General features: G+C 38.6%; 1 protein-coding gene across 5 annotated transcripts in view; it reads left to right on the top strand.

The window, feature by feature from the left end:
- Window positions 1-21,036, top strand: part of LOC122407245 (max-interacting protein 1-like) — a 173,629-nt gene extending 152,593 nt beyond the window's left edge. For all 5 annotated transcript variants that reach the window (XM_043413321.1, XM_043413323.1, XM_043413320.1 and 2 more), the window contains 2 exons: window positions 9,921-10,057; window positions 11,580-21,036. In XM_043413321.1, coding sequence (XP_043269256.1) covers window positions 9,921-10,057 — 137 coding nt within the window. In that variant the 3' untranslated portion in view covers window positions 11,580-21,036. The remainder of the gene's footprint in view (window positions 1-9,920; window positions 10,058-11,579) is intronic.
- Window positions 21,037-21,105: the final 69 nt, after the last annotated feature.

A 21,105-nucleotide genomic window follows, 5' to 3' on the forward strand; every position in this document is an offset into this window, starting at 1 on the left:
CTCAGCCAAATTTCCCACTATCTCAGTCCTATTTCTCTATTTCTCTCCGAAGCTCACGTAATTCCGGCTGCCATAATCCGTGTTATACCCACTACCACTTTGGAGGCTGTTAGCTCCCCCCCCCCCTCCTGTAGCCACTTTACCCCCTTTGTATATTATACCTCAAATATGCATACGTCTATATACGTATATCCGCGGTTGCATCTGTCGCTCCTGGTTATACGCGGAGAACGGTGTGTGGTAGGAAACTCAGCGTCGACGACAACGACAACGACTAGGACGATTGGGCCGAGAGGCACAGCTGGCCTCATCCTATACTACTCGTATCTTCCAAGTTGGCAGACGGCTTAGCATTTATCATGCAAGATTAATTAATGGCGTCAGGGACGTAAGTACCTGAAGAAGGTCTCGGTACTATCGGACGTAAAGGGCTCTAAACCTAATGGGGAAGTTCACTATAGGAAATGGGACGAGGAGAGTATCGTCAAGACCAATTTCCACACTCCTCTCCGCATGTCCCGAATAATCAGTAGTTCCATTTCATCTCTTCGCGATACATGGAAAAAAAGTCTCTCTCCTTCGGAGCGATAATCCTATGGAAATTAAATTAAATTGCGAAGCGAAATTTAATTATTTGTTAGAGCAGGAGACTGTACGCTTAATTCATATTCAGCAGGTGAGAATTATCTCTCGTGACATCCAATTTTATGTTTCCGAGAACCGGATGCGGATGCGAAATTTTAATACGGGCTACGTCAGAATCGTCGGAATTATTTCAATGACTTTTTGATTACTCGCGGGAAAAACATGTTGGGCAGGAAATTTTGATTTTAGTGCCTTCGAATCGAGTCAATTTCTGTTTTATATAGCTTTCGCAAGAAAAGGGTTGACCGATTTTCATCGTGCCGATGAGCAAAAACTTTAGGACAACGCACTATAAAAGAGAAATGAAGGAATCTCTCGTTGCATTCCAACCGAAAATAGCAATATCCCATTCCAAATGGTTCGGGATTAGTTAAACTTTCCATCCCGGCGTCGTTATTTTTATACCCGCAAAAGGTTCATGTTTCCCATCATCATAGATGATTCGCGGTTGTTAAATACTCTTTCATTCGTTGTACAACGTTGATCATTTATTCGGGCAAAGTTTCATTCAGTTTATCGTGGTTCTTTCGCCGAAATTTATCTTCGGGTTTCTGGGTTCGTTTGAAGCGCGATATTTTAGGGGATAGTAAGGTACAGAATCACGTACGTCGGAGGAAGCGGCGGCAGTTTCCGCGAGATGTCTTCGAAAATGCGAAATGAAGAAGATAGTGCAAAGGAGACGGAGAGAGGAGGGGGAGGAAGAGATTCCAGGCTTCGGTGTAGCTTTCGAAAACTTGGCCAGCGCGGACTTGGCCCTTTTGCCTCTCGCCTCACCCTCGAGGTATTATCTATCTCGAAAGTTCGCGACTGAGTCTCTCGACGTCGTCGCCAGTTTCTCTCGGTCACGCTAATCGCACTCACCCTCGGATTGGCTTTTAAGCGACGAGTTTTCCTCCCAAGAGTAAGGATGACGAGCGAGGAAAATGACGGAGGTTCAGGGAAGGACCTCGAGGCCAAGTTTCACTTTTTAGCCCTCTCTCTCTCTCTCTCTCTCTCTCTCTCTCCCCCTTCTTATCCTTTCACCTTGTCATGCTTTCACTCCGTTGAAACGTACCTATATGTTAAATCATTCACAGAAACTTCGTACCTCGAGCAAAGCTCCAAAGGTTGCAATCTTACCTATAGACCCCCTCTTGAAAATCCTGAATCTCCTTTTCATGATTTCTGTACTTTGCTCCCTGAATTTACCCTCCGAGAACCCCAATTTCGAAGACCTCCAACTCCCGTTAAGTATGTTCCTCAAATATATAGATATATAACACCGTAATAATATGTATAAAGACATCGCGTTGAAGTCGCCTAATTAACTCGATTGAAATCACGGAATCTCAGTAACGACTGAATCCTTTATTGACCATGCCGCACCTTATCAATTTATTATTTCTCTACTTTATTACTCGAGACTGACGAATTTTCATTGAATTTTCTCACTCTATATAATTCCTCATTGTTTTAACAAGTTTCAAGAAAGTGAAACCTTTCCTAATTGGTCTCGAAAACAGGGAAAGAATAAGTTACCATTTTCCTCCACCGAGGCACTTCAAAATTTGTCCTTCGAACTAAATGAATTTCATCATACATTATCATAACGGATTCAGGCATATTTTTTGACACGTCGCACTTTAATGTTCAAAATTCTCATTCTACTTTTTAATTGACGCTCACCATTGAATAATTCGCACTTAGTTATGTATTTGCAATGATTAACAACGATTTTTCATAGATTTATAACGCGCCGGTTTCTGTAGCTGATGTTTCTGAGTCTGTATAAATCATGATGAGGGTGAATAATAAACCGATTTGAGAAAACGGATGCCGAAGAAAACGGATGCGGGAACCGAGGTGCGAGGAATTGCTTCGCTCGGCGAAACATCAGCAAACGTTATAGAAAGAGAGAAAAAGAGGCCGAGAAAAGATAGTATATATAGAACGAGATCGGTATTTGGAGTTGTGCCAAACTCCAGAATAACTTAGCATTGCGAACGTGCGCATACAGCAATCTACCTCACTCTTATTTCTCTCGCTCCCTGCTCCCTCCCTCGAGCTCTCGTCATCGCCGCGATATATCTATCGCTCTTGTGCCGATTGGTGCGAGCGCACGCATACACGCTCCTTCAACATAATTTACACCTGCAAGAGGGTATTTTTGCATTTCGGATTTTCCACCGGCTTGTATTCTTGTATTCATTTATACTGTCATTTGCAAAAGTTGTGCGATGTGCGCCGAATTCAACGGTACAAAATTCAATGAATAAGCATGACGACCAACTTGGAAAAAGAGACTCACGTTTCATTGAAACAAAACAAGTTTTTTTCAAAAATTATTTAAAAAAGCGAGAAAAAATGGACCCGATGAAGCGTTTCTACGTTGAAGAAAATGAATAATTATCACAAATAATTAACACCGGGATCGTGATAAAGTGAAATCACTTTAATGATAGTGAATAAAAAATTCACGAAAAAATGCGTCAATAACTCGGCAAGTTGCTGGTCAGAGTCGAAAGCAAAATGAAAAGCACAAAAACACACATATAACGCAGATTAATCCCGAGTATCGTTTGTGTTTTGGTCCTCTTAACGGTGAAGGAAGAACGTCGATGAGACTAATCCACCGTCGCAGAAGTAAAAACTTCAAAGTCCGAGCCAGGAGTAAAAAAAGCGATGATTTGCGGCGGAGAAGCGTATATAAGATTCGAGAATGAACGGGGAGAAAATCCTCAGAACTTTAGCTTTTTACCCGTTCTCATTGTACTGGCTTTCGCAACGTTTCGTCTTTTCGGAATACTGCTTAATTTGGTCTGTCGGAGAAACTTTGGAAAGCTCCAAAGTCAAGGGTTTAAGCAACAGTGCAATACCAGCAAGAAGAAGAACAGCAAGTACAACAGAGCGATAATGATAATATCGATAAGAACGAAAGAAAAGCAGGGAAAGTACGGTCGATGGTTGAATTCGTTCATGAACTCAGGTGAATGAATCCGCTTGAAGGGGCGCTTGTCTGACTATAAGCGCACAAGTAGCCCAGCAATTGAAAAATCGCATGATTTTTAAAATTTCGCTCTTACCAATGGAATGATCGGATGTTTCTATTCCGGCGAGAAGAGAGTGGAATCGACAAAGAGCGAAAAGCGAAAGGGGGAAGAGAAAGAGTGCTGCAGTAGCAACGATGCTTGCTCGATAAACAACAATTAAAGCCGGAAGCCAGCACGCCGGCGAAGCGCGCGAGACTACTAAAACGCGAAAACCTCTTAGCGACGCTTAATTGCCAGGGGAACGCGAGTGAATTGCACGAGAGAATGGTAGATGAAAAAGGAGGGGGCAGGGGGTAGCGAAGAGAGAAGGTCGCGTATATAGCGAGGCCGGGGCAAAAGGGAAATGTGAAGGATAGAGGAAAGGGTAGAAAATGCCACGGATAGAAGTTTGTGTGCTCTTTCTCATTCTCTTTCCATACCTCTTGATATGGCAAAAGGGGCGAAGAAAATGACAGAAGCGGGCTGAACGAAGAGAGAGCGAGAGAGAGAAAGTAAAGAAGCAAGGCAAAACGAGAAACCATAAGGACTGTGAATAACCCATTAAAATTAGCCACCATTTTTGCAAGATTCTGAAAAAAAATGTGCCATCAAAACGAGAAATGAAAGTTGCCCGAAATCAACGAATATTTTTCTTCAGAGACTGCATATATGCATCATCGGTTGAAATAAAAAAAACGTGAAAGGAACGGGGCTGTTGTTTCATCGAGTTGCCACGCGACATATGGTCCACACGCATGTTTAATTATATAAAGGGGAGACCGGGACAAAACCTAAGGAAATATTAAACTTTTCAGAAGTTTGGGAAGCTCTGTCTATTTTTTACTCCCAAAAACTAAGAAATGTACTGAAATTCTGTTTAATTTTCAAAAAAAAGAAAAAATTCCGAGGCAAAACGGGGTACCCCTCAAGAACCCATGAAATTTTTTTTACTGTGATTTTAATTCAATGCACCTGCTTGGGTGCATTTTGCACCCGTAACCGAGTGCTTCCGACTTACCGCTGTAAGCGTTGAAAGCGATCTCAGCGTTTGCAACGTTCTAACGTACACGTCGAACGCACCCTCTGTAATTCAATTCAAAATTAATTACATGAATAATAACGAAGATTGCCAATGTTTATTTTGTAAAAAATTGTATTCTTTATCCCCTGAATCATGGATTCAGTGCCAAACTTGTGCGGAGTGGGCACACACGATTCATGTACTGTCGTAGACAGTAATCCCGCCGCGTGGCAGTAATCGCAGATACACAAATACTTTTTGTATATCTGTGCAAAAACGTTTACACTTTGAAAGTGATGTAAAAAAATGAGAATTTGAAAAAAAAAAAACGAATTAAAAAAAATCGAAATCCAAAGAAACAAGATATTTTGGAAACAAATATGTTTCATGTTCTTTTCGAACAAGCATAAAAATTGAAGAAAAAAAAAGACAAAAAAATTTCTCTCATTTTTCGGGTATCCCGTTTTGTCCCGGTCTTCCCTATATATCTATATACAAAGATTCATACGTATACATGGATATATGCGAATATACGTAACACACGTACACACACGCGCGCAAGTTGGCAAAGCTTATGGTAAAGCAGGCTTTGCAAAGGGACTGCTGGTCTCTCGTCGCGAGTGCGCACACGGATGGGATGTACGCAAATTTGCATACAAACGAGCTCAGGATTTCATTCGCGTCGCACGCGCGTGTTTCGCGACGCTATTATAAGCGGTCCTGTATAGAGCGGTGGTCATACCGATGCGGCCAATGTGGGTATACAGGACTGTTCCGGCGAAGAGAAGCATCAGCGCCGAAAGGGTCTTCAGGGATTCGCTGGTTGCTCACGTAAACCGATAGAGGAAGAAAGAGAGAGAGCAGAGACGAAGGAGGGATATCTGGAATTGCGAACGATAGAGATTCGAGGATCTGCGATAAGTGTCCGCAGAGAGTTGGCGATCTACTTTTCTCACTAAAGTGTATTATATAAATATCTATATGTGAATACACCTAAAAATGTATGTATCTATGTATACACGTATTATCGTTCTCGACAATTTTCTCTCAGCTCGTTAGATAATACCCTCTGAAGATAACGACCGGGTGTGTAATGTACGCGGCAAAGAAGAGAGAAAAAAACTTGGTTTTACGACGGGACAAAGCGAATGAGAGACAAAACATTCAAACACACGTATACGAATTTGAATAATTTTTTTCTCACTTTTATGAGCGTGTGGTGTAATAAAGTCACACCTCGAGTCACGCGGTTGACGGGCGTATTCGTAGCGTGGAAGTCCTGCTATTTCACGTCCAACCAGAAGGCACGGGGTGGTACTTGGAGAAAAATGATATTGCGAGGATTGAGCCGAAGCATTGTATTTTCCCCGACAGTTTAAGGAAACGCCGATATTTCGTTGTAGCAAACCGTCTGTTTTATCGTCATTCATTATTCTATTATTAAATTATTCATTTAAGTAGATTCTTCGATCGAACATTCTATGCTATTTCTTCAGATGAAAAGCATTGTCTTTGCCAACTTTTTTGTCCTCGTCGTAGCAAAATTTTGGCAAAAACAGTGAATAACTGCTGCGACGTTAGTCATCCTTTGACATTGCTCATACATTGTTCGATGGTATATGGCTCGCGTGGAATACGGAGGCAGAGCAATATATTACGAAAGAAATCGATCGTAACATTCGGAGCGACTCGAAATTCTCGGTTACTCCGGTCTTCGTCACATCTATTCTCTCCTTTCCTCGTACATACATGCGCACCGACTACATACAATTAGCAAAATTAACGTAGCCAGAAGAGAGACATTGATGAATGTGTTTCGGGGGAGTGGTCGCGGTCACGTCGCTCTCTCACTCTCCGGTTCGTCCTAATATCACCGTGCATTCATTCTCATTCACGGTTTCCCTCCAACTTTTCGCTTTCGCGTACTTCCAGAATGAGATTTCCTTTGGCACGACCTCGGCAAGCGTTACATATACCGGACGATTGATAACTCGCGTCATTGTTCTTGCCTTTTGGAGTTATATCTGAAACTCGGAAAAACAAAAAAAAACATCTTCGCATCGAGGGTCGTGCGAATCAACACGAATACGTGCAATTACGAGAGCCTCAAGAAATAAAAAAAAAAAATAAAAAAATAAAAACAGGGCAGCATAAAACAATCGTAGCAAATTAGACGGAACATAATAACATGCAATAAAATCACACTCTCTATTATTTTCTCAATAGTGCTTCGATGCGATTGCCAGCGATTTTTACAAGCGAGTGCTATAATCATCGTCGATATTACGTGTAGCACTCGTTTGATCACGCACGCAACATAGAAAGATTTAATGGATTTTTGTACAGCGAACAAGAGACAGAGAACGGGAGCGAGTGAAAGAGAAAGAGAGAGAAAGAGAGAAGAAAATGTGACGCAACTAAAGGGCTCATTAAAACGGAATTAACCATTATCCGCAGCCGAGGTTGCCTCTGTTGGCTCTAATTAACCGGCGAGATCGTAAAGTTTAATTATTCGAAGGCAAAATACACGCTCGCCTCGAAATCCGCTCCGTCTCATCCCTTTCCTCTCCCTCCCTCTCTTTCTCTGTGTTTATGTATACCCAAGTACCTTCGCAACTTTACCTTCTCCCTAAACTCCTATTCTCTCCCTCCCCTTTCTCTCTTCTCTCTCGCTCCCCCTCCCCCGTTCGCCCCTCTTTTTCTCTCGATACTTTCGATCTCTCTCCATTTTGGCCTCTCTCTCTCTCTCTCTCTCTCGGTCATAGTATTCGCAGTAAGTACTCGTTGTACGTCGTTCCCTCTGTCTCTCTCTCTCTCTCTCTTTTCCCCGCTCCTACTCTCACTGTACTTTGCAAGTATTCGCAGTATATATCTACGGTCGAGATTACCCGGTACCGAGAGCACCAAGTTTACAATGTACCCCGGTACGTCTATTGTCTCTCGACGATGGATGCCCTGTACCGTGCATCCCCGTTCATTCCCAGAAAATACTATACCCTCACTCGCTTTCTCTCTCCTCTGCTGCACGCACGTGGTCGTCTCCCTAACATCCAACACCCTTAATATATGTATATCTAGCATAATGAACTGCCGGGCCTCTCCATCTCTCTACCAAAGCTCTTGCGAAATCTCTTGCCCCCCCCCCCCCCCCCCCCCCCCCCGCTTCCTCGTTGTTTCTCTCGCTCTCTCCCGCTTTCGGTCTCTATGAAAGGTTCATTTGTCTCGACTTGCCCGACAGAATTGCCCTGTAAATACTGCAAATACCCTTTAAAACAACGACCAATGAATTACCACTTTCTCCAACATCCTAACATTAAATAGGACGAACTAACATTAAATAGCTTGAAAGAAAGGTTAATTAATTTATTTGGTACTCCATGTAAGCATTGACTATAAATTGACATTACTTACCTCCGTAGACATTTTTATATCCCGGAAATGCTCTTTTAAGCTTTTTCTCATGAGAAAAGTTAGAGAGGCGATTCCTGAAAGTTTTTCCACTGCTCGTTGCGGGCGCTCTCCACTTTTTTAATCGTCAAGCTCATCACGGTATACTTGACGTAATATACGATGAAAATCCAGTGGATCGATTGATGTTCTATATAGCTCGTACAAACTTCTGAGAAACTCCGATTTAACGAAGTGTAAAAGAAAAAAAAATGTAATGATGAACATGTGGGTAAGTGTGCCACGCACAGGCTAGAAATAATCATTCTCGCTCGGTTCGTTAAAAATATTCTGGCGAGGCGTACACTCCGCGACTGCTGCCGATGTCAAAAACAGATCTGAGAGTGAAACTCGTACGAACTTCTCCGCCGCGTTGCCGCATCACCGAAAATCGTTAACTTCAATTACACTTCCATTTCGTTCAATCCAACCTTTAAATTAAACGTCAGAAATGTAGGCATTGAAAAACGAGCTGAAAATCTTTCATGCTTTCCGAATTTATTCGAACGCTTTATCAAACTTTATATTAATAATCCAATCAACGTGACATCGGCTCTACAGAAATTTCATAAACCTCCGCACAAATAGCGCTCGAGACAAAATTTAAGCCCCGAGACATGTGAGGCTGTCGAAAGAATCGCTCTCGGCACATAATACTCTATTATGCACGCACATGGAAAATCGATGCTCTTGTCGCGTCAGCTGCGAGCTTGGACGGCTCCCGCACGCGTAACCTTCCCGTTAAGGGGGGGCTGAAAGAAGGCGAAAGTTTGTTTTTTTTTTCTTCAGGGATTATCGAAACGTCGATATTTTCGTTCCTCCTGACAAAAAATTGTATGCACTTATGGCAAAGAAATTGCGTGTAATATAGCTCCGAGTATACATCAGTTATGAACTTATTTAAATATGCGACTGCTGCTGCTGCTGCTACTTTCGAAGGTTGCGACAAAACAGAAATACAATTCACTTGTAGCGGCTGTTGCAAAATCCAAATATCCTTCGGCAAGGTGCTGCTTTCGTCACGAAATTTCTACGGCGGACACATTTTTTCGGTCTCGCCGTTCGCGCAGGTATTAATTGAATGATGAGAAAATATTGGATGGGATGATGGAGAGATGCGGCGACGAATTATAGGACGCCCTGTATATCTCGGCAGACACGTCGTTCCACGTGATACGCACTTGCGTGTCGCAGCACGTGCGGGAGTGCCCAGTAATGATATCGATTCCTTGTGAAATTCGAGAAACCGAAGAGAGCCAGAACGAATAAGGGCGCGAACTGTGGGTAGTCGGATTTCGTTAAATCCATACGTTTTATTATATGGACTTAAAGAGCAAACTCAAAGCAAATATTATAGCTCCGTTCACCCTTTATTGTACTCTCACGACTTCCGAATAGTGCGATATACGGTTTTATTATATTTACTTTCTCTCCCGGCAAAACATGTCGTTCCAGTAGACTGCATGTAGGACCAAAACATTTATTGATTACACATTTTTGTGGAAATATGAAAACACTTGGTTTATCCGTGACGCTATCATTTCGACTGACAACGAAATTTCGAATGCTCGAGCTCTCGACACACCGCAGAGAAATTAAAAGAATTTTTTAAAGACTCATTTTAATCAGTTTCAATGAAAGAAACATCCCTCAGATATTTTGTACTCATTAATTAGCCTGGTACATGGAGATTCCACCTTTTTGCTGAAAACATGCTTTATTTTTATAAATATTAATGTTTAACATGAAAAAAATCCTCATTTTTTTAACTCACTTTTTCCTTTTCTTTAATTTTACAGATGAAGTGGACGTGATCGGTTATACGAGCAACCAATCGGACACCGATGACCATAGCAGTGTCCAGAGTAGCAGTGACAGCGGGGTGGCAATGTCAACCTCGAGATTGACCCTCTCCGAAATGATGGACAATCTCTAGGTGAGTTTTTTTCTTCTATTGTACATTAATTCGTGTTTGACAAGTTTAAAGACTCATCAAAAACAGAGAATATAATGATGACGAACGTATGAACAAGTCCGGGAATGTCCAAGTCAACAAAATGCGTTTGTTCTTATATATACAGTTATGGATTATTGAATACAACCAGGTTGGTCGGATTGGATCTCGAGAGTAATACGTTTGGGATTTAAACAAATGCTGAATCTCAATCAAGTGGACAATGCTTAAATTAGTATTTCCGCACGTTTTACAACCTAATTCGTTTTCACGTAATGGTTGTATTTTTTAAAGACCCTTGATCGAGCTCTTTCAATTTTAAGAACCCGCAGCATCTTTTCTTCGTCATCTTGTTACTTTTTTCCGTGACAAAGAATCCTAGCAGGAGGAAGGAAATTCACGAGATTGATCCTCGAGTGGACGCTAATAAAGCTCTCTGTTTCCTCGCAAAAAACGTGCCCCAAGCTGAGAAGTTAAAAATTGCCTGGGGCTCGGGGCAAAAGTGGCAGGAAACGAGAAAGCAAACAGAACAGGCTGAACCTCAATCGCGAAATACCATTCAACTTTGAATTTTTTTTCCTCCCCCTGCTCTTTTTTCTCTCCCTTATGTTTTTTTCTTATTTCTTGAGCTATAACCGAGCTTGCATTATTCGCCACTTGAGCACGTTGACGTCGAGGGGCAAAAAGGAAGAGTCTTGTCGAATAAGGAATCGCGAGTCGAGGGAGAAATATCAGGGAAGGGATGTTGTCGAAGATAACAGAGAGCGCATCATCTTTGCACGTCCAATAGAGGAAAAAACTTTTAACGATCCAATGAAATATTTTTTGTTTGTTTTTATCAAAATCGCCAAGAATACTTCCTCATTATATTTACGTAATAATGATCAAAATCATAGAATTGAAAAGGCGAACGATTTTTTCGAGTCTTTATCCACGTATAGAAATCTACAGTTTGATGAAAATTGAAAAAATCATTTTCTTCGCTGAAAGATATTTTTCCACCAAGTCAAGCTAAATATCGAGATTAATTCTGATTATCGAATTATTCTGTTATTACATATTTTCAAAAGTTTCAAAATTGAAAAATGGTTTTTTCCTGATTCATCATCCCATGAATTTTATGAAAGAAGTACGTCATGAAAATCTTGTTATCTTTTCCAGTTTATCTGGAAATTGTAAAAGTACTATTTACAGTTTGCAGAGAAACTGTAAAACTTACATGGAGCACACAAACTTAAACTTATCTCAAAATAAAAAGAAAAGTTGTTACGTACAACGTTTGAATTCGTATCTACTTTTTACTAGTTTATCACTATTATTTTTATCGGGGATTTCAGTGTGAAATTTACATAAAAACGCTTCTCTTGTAACAATCTAATAAAAGATATATCCTCTGTAATTTTATATTGAAGATATAAAATAGGAGAGGAAAAAAGGAAGATCCTTCTCACTTATTTCTATCTTTATCTTTTCTGTTTCATTGCTCGCTGCTGTCGTGAATCAGATGAAGAGGCATTACGTGGGTGGCGAAAAATGGCAGACAAACAGTTGAAGATTAAGGACACGCGGAGATGGACGGCGAGGAAGAAGATAAAGAAGATGATGAAAAAAACGAAGTTGCTGAAGTTGACGATGATTATGAAGATGATGAAAAAATAGTCGAATGGATGAAGTATAAAGGAATAAAACGACGTGTAGTTTGATAACAAGAAAATTGTTCGTCGAGACAGCAATAGATCGTGAATATCGTAGAGCTCAGCAGTAAAATCAGATGAAGCACGTTGACGACGTTCAATTTATTGTCTCGCGAAAAAACAAAATCGTCCGAAGTTGTAACGAAGAAATCTGAGATTTCCCCTTGTAACGAAACGAGTTTACCATTTTCATGTTGATACACCCGTTTTAAACTACGAGGAAATCGACAGAGGATCGAGATAGGAAGAGAGTGAAATACAAGAACAGTAAAAACGTGATAATAATTGGCAAAAAAGACGATCGACCACGCATAAAATCAGATAAAAAGATACGAAAAATGAGAAAAACAACTGTGTTGCGTAGAGATGACTGAGGAAAGAGAGACAGAGAAAGAGCGCTTGAAGGATAATACGATGAGAGACCTCTGTTATCTGTAAATTATTGAGTGTCGATGTAAAAGTATTGTACATATTTTTAACGAGGCGTCAAATCGAGATCTGTTTTCGTATGAGATCGAGCGAAAAAGAGAGGAGAGAGAGAGAGAAAATTGTAAACGTTATTGTGCATGTTGAACGATCGAGAAACGAGGGTCAAATTCACATTTATTGTGGGATTTATTGACTTCGAGTAAAACACAGTTACACACAGACACCCACACGCATGTCCGCACGTACGCATACACGTCCATGGATGTACAGAAACACACGCACATACATCTACTGAGAGAAACACCGAGTCAACGTCAGATTAGATGGGAATCACTGAAGGATTTACGAAAATCATGTTTAATTGAAAAATACGTTCAAGGAGGGGATCATTTTAGAATTTCGCGTGACATAAAGCACTGGAAAAAAATATAGCAGTTGTTTGGTTTGGAGAGAAAAGAAAAATAACGATAAATGGACAGAGAGGTAGACAGAGAGAGAGAGAGAGAGAGCGAATAGATCAATAGAATAGAGGGGGGTACGGGAATAGAAAAATTTAAAGGATGATTCAGAGAATATTGAATTTACCGAACCACGTGACCGAAGACGAAAACAGTATAATCATTGCTAGGTTTGATTCCCTGTGCCACAGACGTGTCAATCGGGCCATTATAAAAAACCTTTAGGTTTTAAGTTAACGCTGTTATTATTTACTTACTTACTTTGTGTGTATTTTTTCCACTAGTCCGCGTTTTTTTCTCTTTCATTAACGCGAAACCCTTATAAGGAGCTCTCATGAGCCGTTCACTTTCCCCATTGATCCCTCTTTCTCTCTCTCTCTCTCTCTCTCTCTATTTGTTTTTCTGGGTCCTTTTTTATTACCCATTTTTATTCTTATTTTTTTCCCATAATGTACACAGTTGAGAGAAAACTTTTATTTGCCCCAAAAGCCAGGCGTGTTTGTGTCGTGGCAAAAAAAATAACTTTCCAACGAGGTTTTTGCGACAAGACAAGGAAATATAATTTTCAATTCAAATTTAAATAACTACAAAAAGTTCACCTGCTGGTTACGCAATCTTCCAGAAAGCGATCGATTTTCGAGAAAAAGAAGATTGCATTACTTGAATTTATACGCTCTCGAGTATTTCAAATTTCATAATCCAAAAGCAAACGAACTCGAAGTAAAATGAAGGTGATGGAATCGTAGAAAATTATTAGAGACAAAAACTTAATAATATTCAACACGTAGAATAGACCTCTATGTACAACAAGGAACGAAGTGCGAAACGTAGCAAATCACATTTCACCAAAAATAATGAATCATAAAGAGCAAAGACGAGTAAAGAAAGTAAGAAGAAGAACAACAACCAAAAAATACCATTAAAAATTAACATTAAATGTCGGATAGAAGATTCGACTGGTTTTTCAACTATTCTTGTGCTATTTTCATCGAACGGACAAACTTGACAAATATGTATGAACAAACAATAACGAAAGTTTCTTATAAAATAAAAGGCGGAGAGAAGCTGAATGGGAAACAACTTCCATTGTCGGTATTCACAAATAACCACGGCTGTTGATTATGACTAATTACTTTCACAGTAAGAGTAAAAAACCGTGGTCTGACAAATCCAAAAAAAACGAGACGTAAATCCATTCTTTCCCCATTCATTCGCACATTCGAAAGGACACAAATGGCAGTAGGCTACTGTTACACTACAAAAAAAAAGAAGTAACGAATAATAAAACAAAAGACGAGACAACATTACACCAAAAGGAAGAATCCAAAGGCATTTTTCAGAGCTATCGAGTATTATACGAAAGCAACAAATACTGTCACAATAATCCTCGAGCGGTAGCGAAAGGATACTCGGGAACACACATCGTCATTCACGCATTCAAAGAGTACAAATTCTGTAAGCCCCCCCTCATCGCGCATCTCCCCAAAGGAAATAAGAAAAAAAACGAAGAGAGAAAGAGAAGAAAAAAATGTGAACAAAAGCATTGAGCAGCAATATTTTTCTGCTATATAACGCGGTGTTGTTGTATCCACTTGTATAGTATAATTGGTTGAACAATGACATGAACATTGAATCCTGGGTGGAGTAACTGTGAGATATACATCGAGCAATATCTTACTTTGAACCAAATATTTTCCTAGATTAATCACACAGAAATCGACCAATACTCGATTAGATTCTCGATTTTTGTATTCCAATGAACGAGACATGTTTTTACGAATTGCATGACCCATAAGTGAGACTTTTGACCCAAAAGAAAGTATATACTGTAGAATAAATTGACGGGAAATGATTGTTTCAAAGGACCGATATGCCGTCTCCGAATTCCATTCGCGGTATTAATCGAGCGAGCATTCAAAAGTTCTTCGTTGTTTGTACAATCGGATACCGGGTGCGTAAAAAGTTACTATCGAAATCTAAAGGGTAGAAAAATATTTGGAGCTCTCGAGAGAAACGTTATTGCCAATTTATCTTTTTTGACGAATCGTTGACGAGGATACATCGATTGAAAGTAGCACAACTTTTCTCTTGAAAATCACCTGCTCTTGTCACCCTGTGAAATCCGAAGTACAGTTCAGAGACACCCTGTCTGTGGCTGCTGATGGAGTGCAGGGGCTTATCGATTTCGGTCATTTTATTTTGAATTTCATCGAACGTTGCTCCGTTCAACGAAACTTTAGACAATCTAGTCCGATAAGCATCGAGTGGATCATTTTGTAGATTTATACGAAAAGCTACGGAAACATTTGCCCGAAAACCACTGGGCCAAAAAATAGTAAAGAATGAAGGAGCAACGAAAATAATGATCGTAGTCGACAAAGTACCCGAAAAAGTCCGCTATGCAAGACGACGATACAAAAACAAATATCTGATACTACGATATGAAGATATGAAGAAACATACACGAGCCTCTGGAAGAAAACTCTCAATCAGCAATGAAGATTTCAAGGTTCATCAATTTGAATAGATAAAAAAGTATGACGAGTGATCTCAAAAAATAAGCAAAGAAGAATAAGCTAAACAGTTGAATGAGAAAGACGAAAATAATGTTGGCTCAAGGCGATTGAGAATCATCGATTCAATCGAGGAAAAGGGGTGGAATACGTTAATCGATGATAATAAAATGGTAGCTGAGACGACCTCAGTAAATTATTTATTAGACAAAAAACCAACAGCCTCAATTCGGGGCTGTTGGTTGGGCTGTTTTTATTTACTGCGCGATGAGAAATCTAACCGGAAGTCGTGATGAAATAATGCCAAGGTCACTGGTAGCATGAACAATGAAATTGCCATTATGTCCTGCTGTACAAATGAATTGCATTCAGATTGATTGTCGCACAATTGTCGTAGTGAAATATTGAACGAACTCACTCACATCCACCACGCACGTACACACACAAATTATTCCTACTTAAAAATACCGTAGATTTTTTGGTCCCTCGACAAAATTTTTATTATCGAGTCAAACGAAATCTATTTGCACATGTGAAAGAACTCTATGAGCGTAAAAGTGCACAATTTTTCCTGAGTCACACTCGTGCATTTTCACTTCCAGTTGGGCTCATCGACAGAAACTCCCAAAAAAATAAAGCACCAGCCAGAGTTTTCAGGTTCCATCACAACAAGATAAAACGAAAAGATCTACGAGCAGCACAGATACAAAAATTAAATTCAAAAGCATCAATTAATTTGTCTTCTTCGTCGTTTTGTGATATGAAATTAACATCATTTTTCTTTTATTTTCTTTCAATGACTTCTGACAAAATGGTATACATGTAAACTCTGCTTATTAGTGCATGTAATTGGACAAGGGGAGTATGTTCGACCGGTGATAATTAATCTATTAGATGGGTCGGTCGTAAAAGTTACTTCGACACGTTTGAATTGAGGATCGTTTCAGCCACCATTAACTGAGAAAAGTTCGACCAGACTTATATACGAAGAAGGAGAGAGAAAGATAGAGAGGGGAGGGGGAAAGGGGGGGGGGGGGGGGCAGATAAATGAGAAAACGTCGCGAAGAGAGTTGATTGGGTTTCGTAGATATTGACATATCGTGTATACGTCTCGGACGTCAAGAAGACTATCCAATGACCTCGATGCTCCTCGTATTCGTGCGGTTCTTTTCCACACACATACACACACAGACACATATACATACACTTTCAAACAAAGGCACAAATATTGACCTGAGGAAACGAAAAGGAGTAATTAATTGACAAGAATATTGTTGAGAAAAAAAAAACAAAATTTACCATAAAAAACGTCATCGAATATTTTAAATTGCAGCATTCAACTGAAAAAATTGGAACGCTGTATGGACGAGTGAAGACACATATTTAATCGACTTAACTGATGAAATAACGTGAGACAAAAACTGGATTGATTAGTTAATGGTAGCTTGAAATGGGAAATAACGAAAACGAATGTGAGTTGGAAGGAAAATGTTCGACGTCGTTTTTGGGATTGCTAAAACGACAGTCTTCGTGTAATTTAATTGCTTCGATAAAATCAAATTCAAAGCAATTAGTTCAATTGGGAATTCCGGTTGTTAAATAGTACTTGAAATTCAATAGAATAAAATTCAATAAGAACGATAAGTAGCACGAATAAATTCGATTCAATCAATTCCTTTTCTTTCTCTTTCTCTCTCTCGCTCTTTATGAATCGAATCAGTTGCTCTTTCTCTTCATCTCTTCTTTCACTTTCTCTATCTCGAAAAAAAATGTGATACTAAAATTACGAACTCTGGTCTGAACTTGAGATTTCGAGAAAAAAAAAAGAATCATGGCGACGAGAACGAACTTTGCTAATGAATGAAATTATCAGAAAATCGTAAGATCAATTGATCTCAAATAATTATATATGATTTGGCCATTGAATTCGGCGTGGAAATGAAGATTAATGAAATAGAGAAAATAATCGTAATTTGGTAAATCCAGGCCAATTTGTTTGACGAAAATATTTCGTTGAAAACGAAACTAAATTAATGTAAATTCGATGGAGAATGAAATAATTTGAAAAAATTCTTGAAATCTATATTTCTCGATGGAAAAATCAAGACTGGGGAGCAAGTGGAGTTTATAAAATTGAAGCGAAAAATATTTCAAGTGTGTAGTTGTGTGAGACGAATGTATGCGTATATGCTGCACGTTAATGGGTCATACAAGCATTGAGATTTACTTTCGAGGGAAAAGAAAGCTCGTAATAGATCACAGCAATATAAATCGATGCAGTATTGACACAGATTTAAACGAATGTTGAAGAACGAAACCAATTGAATGGGAACTAGAGAAGAAAAACATTGTATTACTCCAGCCGCTAGAATATCAGTAACTAAACCGTGACTGAACAGTTATAAGACAAAAAAAACGGGCTCGTCGCACGCCGAGCTCGTAAGGGGCTCTCGCGAAGCGATCGCAGGAGAATGCAAAAAAGCAATTTTTTTCTCCACCACCGCGCAGTCCCAAAATCAATCTCGATCGGATTTTCAAGTCGACAAAAAAAAGTAAGGTACGTGAGAAAAGCGAAAGCCGCCGCTCTTTCGGCCAAGTGACGCTCTGGTCTAACTTTTAAGAATCCTTTAATTAATATACTTGATTGAATAACGGAACGAAAAATAAAATTAAAAAAAAAAAAACAAAAAACAAAAAAAAACAAAAAAACAAACAAACAAACAAAAAACCTTTAAAAAGTGAAAAAAATACTAAGAAATACAAAATACGACATAATAATGAAAAGAAAAAAAAAATGGGTGTTATTTTTAGATGTCTATTAGATTATCAAAACCAGAACTAATGAACAAACAAACAAAAAAGCTTAAATATAAAAGAAACGAAGAAACAAAAGAGAAAAAAAAACGAAATAAAAAAAAAAACAATACTTATATAAATGACAAAAAAAGGAAAACTACCTAATATTACCGTACTTGTACTAAGAATTTGCATGATAGCGGGGAGGAAAAAACATGATATGAAATTGAAACTTGAAAAATAATAAATCGGATGAATAAAAAAAGATAAATGAATAAATAGTTAGTTGAACGCGATTTCAAAAGAGAATAAATTTTGCACACGGACGCGCGTGCGCCTTTTCAGTGATGACCGGGACCTACGAGTGTATTATTAACATTATTATTAGCATCATTATTTTTTATTATTATTTACACTACCATAAGTTTCTTATTAATATTACCAAACGTCGCGTATTGTTTCGCACCGCTGATCGCTTCTAAAGTGAGATAAATAAAATAACGTGCAACTTGATTTTATCATGGCTATCATACGCAGATCCAAGCGAATGACCGATTGAATGTATAAAAAGTTGCGATATTCTTGGCATTTTGTGTCCCGGTGTTCACCGAATCGACGATGTTAAAAATATGAAAAACTAATATCACCAACACAAAGAAAATAAAGATGAAAAATAAAATTTAAACGCGTCCCAATTGTGTTCGATCTTATGTAAAATGTGTGTCACACGGTCCGAGCGAAAATTCTCTCTCTCTCATCGTTCGAGGTGACTTTTTCCCTCCTCGAGCCATTTCATGCTGCTTTCATTGTTTAGATGAATACTATAAATGAAAAAGAAAATACAAAACGAAACAAAAAGGGATTGCGAATGCGAGAACGATCATTTGTACGCGACGAAGACGAAAGAAAAAAAAATGATTAAAAATGAAACAACACTCCCACCGGATAATGAGGAATAAACAATAAACATAACGTCATTTCTTGGTTGATCCGTACTTGCCTCTGTGTATCTTCGCGGGGGAGGAGAAAAAAGACTAACTCCCGAATATGTATGTGAATGCAATAATAAAGATTATTATTGTTGTTATTATTATTATTATTATTATTATTATTATTATTATTATTATTATTATTATTATTATTACTACTACTACTACTACTATTATCATCGTCATCATCATCAGCAGCAGCATCGTTATTATTATTACTATTATTATTATTACTATGACTATTATTATGATTATTATTAATATATAACATTATGTATGCTATAAGCTTGAATGTTCGAGCCTTTATTTCTCTCCCCGAATCTTACGCACACGCATACAAACACGCATGCTTCAGATAATGACCGAAAAGATTTTATCAACGAGAGAAAACAGAGCCGAGATGTGGCTCTTGTGAAAGAAGAGACTTCAAGCGATTTTTTTCTGTAATATCGAACAAAGATGTCAGCGGATTGTGAAAACGCGACTTACACGTGAGATGAAAAGTTCATTTCACTTTTCATCATCGTATACAACAAATGTTAACGCAATTCTCGTGGTTCGTTACGATTCTTCGTGATTGGATGTGAAACAGATGGATTTGATAAACGCAAGGAAAATAAAATTATACGTGGTGTATACTCCTTCAGAGCGAAAGTGCGGTCCTTTTCTCAGTCGTTGTTGAGCCACGTTGCGTCAACGCGAGATTGAAAAACGAAAAATAAAGCTTAACAGTATTCGGTCGCATGTCTTCATGAGGATGTAAAGTGTCATCTGGGGTTCGAACGAAGGTGACAAAATTTCGATGTGTGTTCATCTTTGTGCGCGTGCGTTGTTTGTCTTGCGTGTGCGTGGGTGCGTTGCTGACCTGACAACCGAAATCTTCATATGCAAAAATGAAACTGTGCGTAAGAGGAGAAATGAAAAAATGAGAAAGGCACACAGGTGAACAATGACGGAAGAGTCACGATCTCGCTGAGATGTCAGAAAATTGAGATACACTGAGGTCAAGGTTCGGAGCAGGCACGTATATAATGATTCTTCAAAAATATATGAAGAGCGAGCGTGTGGAGGTCACGGAGTTGAAAAAAAAAAAAAAAAAAACATTAAAACACTAAAAGATTTAAAAAAATTAAAAAAATAAAATTTAACAGAGAAAAACAAAAACAGGATTAAATCACGAGGCCTTTGCGAAGGCCCCGAACGAGCAACACTCAGAGCATTTAATCAATGGTAGAAAATGCTTAGTGGATATTTAAACGATCGAAACTAAAAAAATTTTTAAAAATACACAAAAATCACAAAAAAATAAGAGGGAAAAAAGTATAAAAAAAAAAAAAAAAAATATACATCACGTTTTACGTTTGTAACGGTAACGTTGTAAGTACGGTTTAAGAAGAAAAAACAAGAGAAAAAGAGATAAAATCATGATGATTATGACGAATGTAATGTTATTGTGTAATAATTGGACTAAAGATAAAAAGCGAGAGGGAGAGAGAGAGAGAGAATGAGAGAGAGTGGAAAAACGAGAGCAAGTTTTTGTATGGAGTACGCCTAAATTCGCACGTGAATTTGAGCCGCGAGGTAAACAAAACGGGGAACGTAAAATGTTGTGAAGAAAAAAATTTGGTCTGTGAAAAGAAATTTAAAAGATCGCCTTCGCTGACAGACTCGAAATGTTGCACGATCCCGAGAAATAAGATTGTAAACCTGACACGGGAAGAATTGGAAAAAATTGAAAATATAAAAAAACTAAATATATGTTATAAAGGGGGTGTAACGTTCTAAACGATTCGTCGATAAATCGCTGTTTATTGGCTGTTGTCACTGAACACACTTGTAAGGAAAAGGCGTCTGTATGAAATATTAATAATTCATTACGAAGATTATGGTTATTAATAATGGATTAATTAAATGAATAATTAATTGATCATCATTAACAAAATGAGACAGGAATAAACTGAAACAAACAAAATCAACCAGTTATATTATTGTACATATTAATTGTAACTATTCGTCATGCGAATTTATGTTCTCAGATGATTTCCTCGATTCTGCGGAAAATAAAATTTGTGTATTATGAAACCGTCTGCTTAAATTATTCATTGTCCCACCTCCATATCTGCACATTTTGCTCCCTCAATTCTAGTTTCT

This window comes from Venturia canescens, chromosome 2, assembly GCF_019457755.1.
Source record: "Venturia canescens isolate UGA chromosome 2, ASM1945775v1, whole genome shotgun sequence".
NCBI lineage: Eukaryota > Metazoa > Arthropoda > Insecta > Hymenoptera > Ichneumonidae > Venturia > Venturia canescens.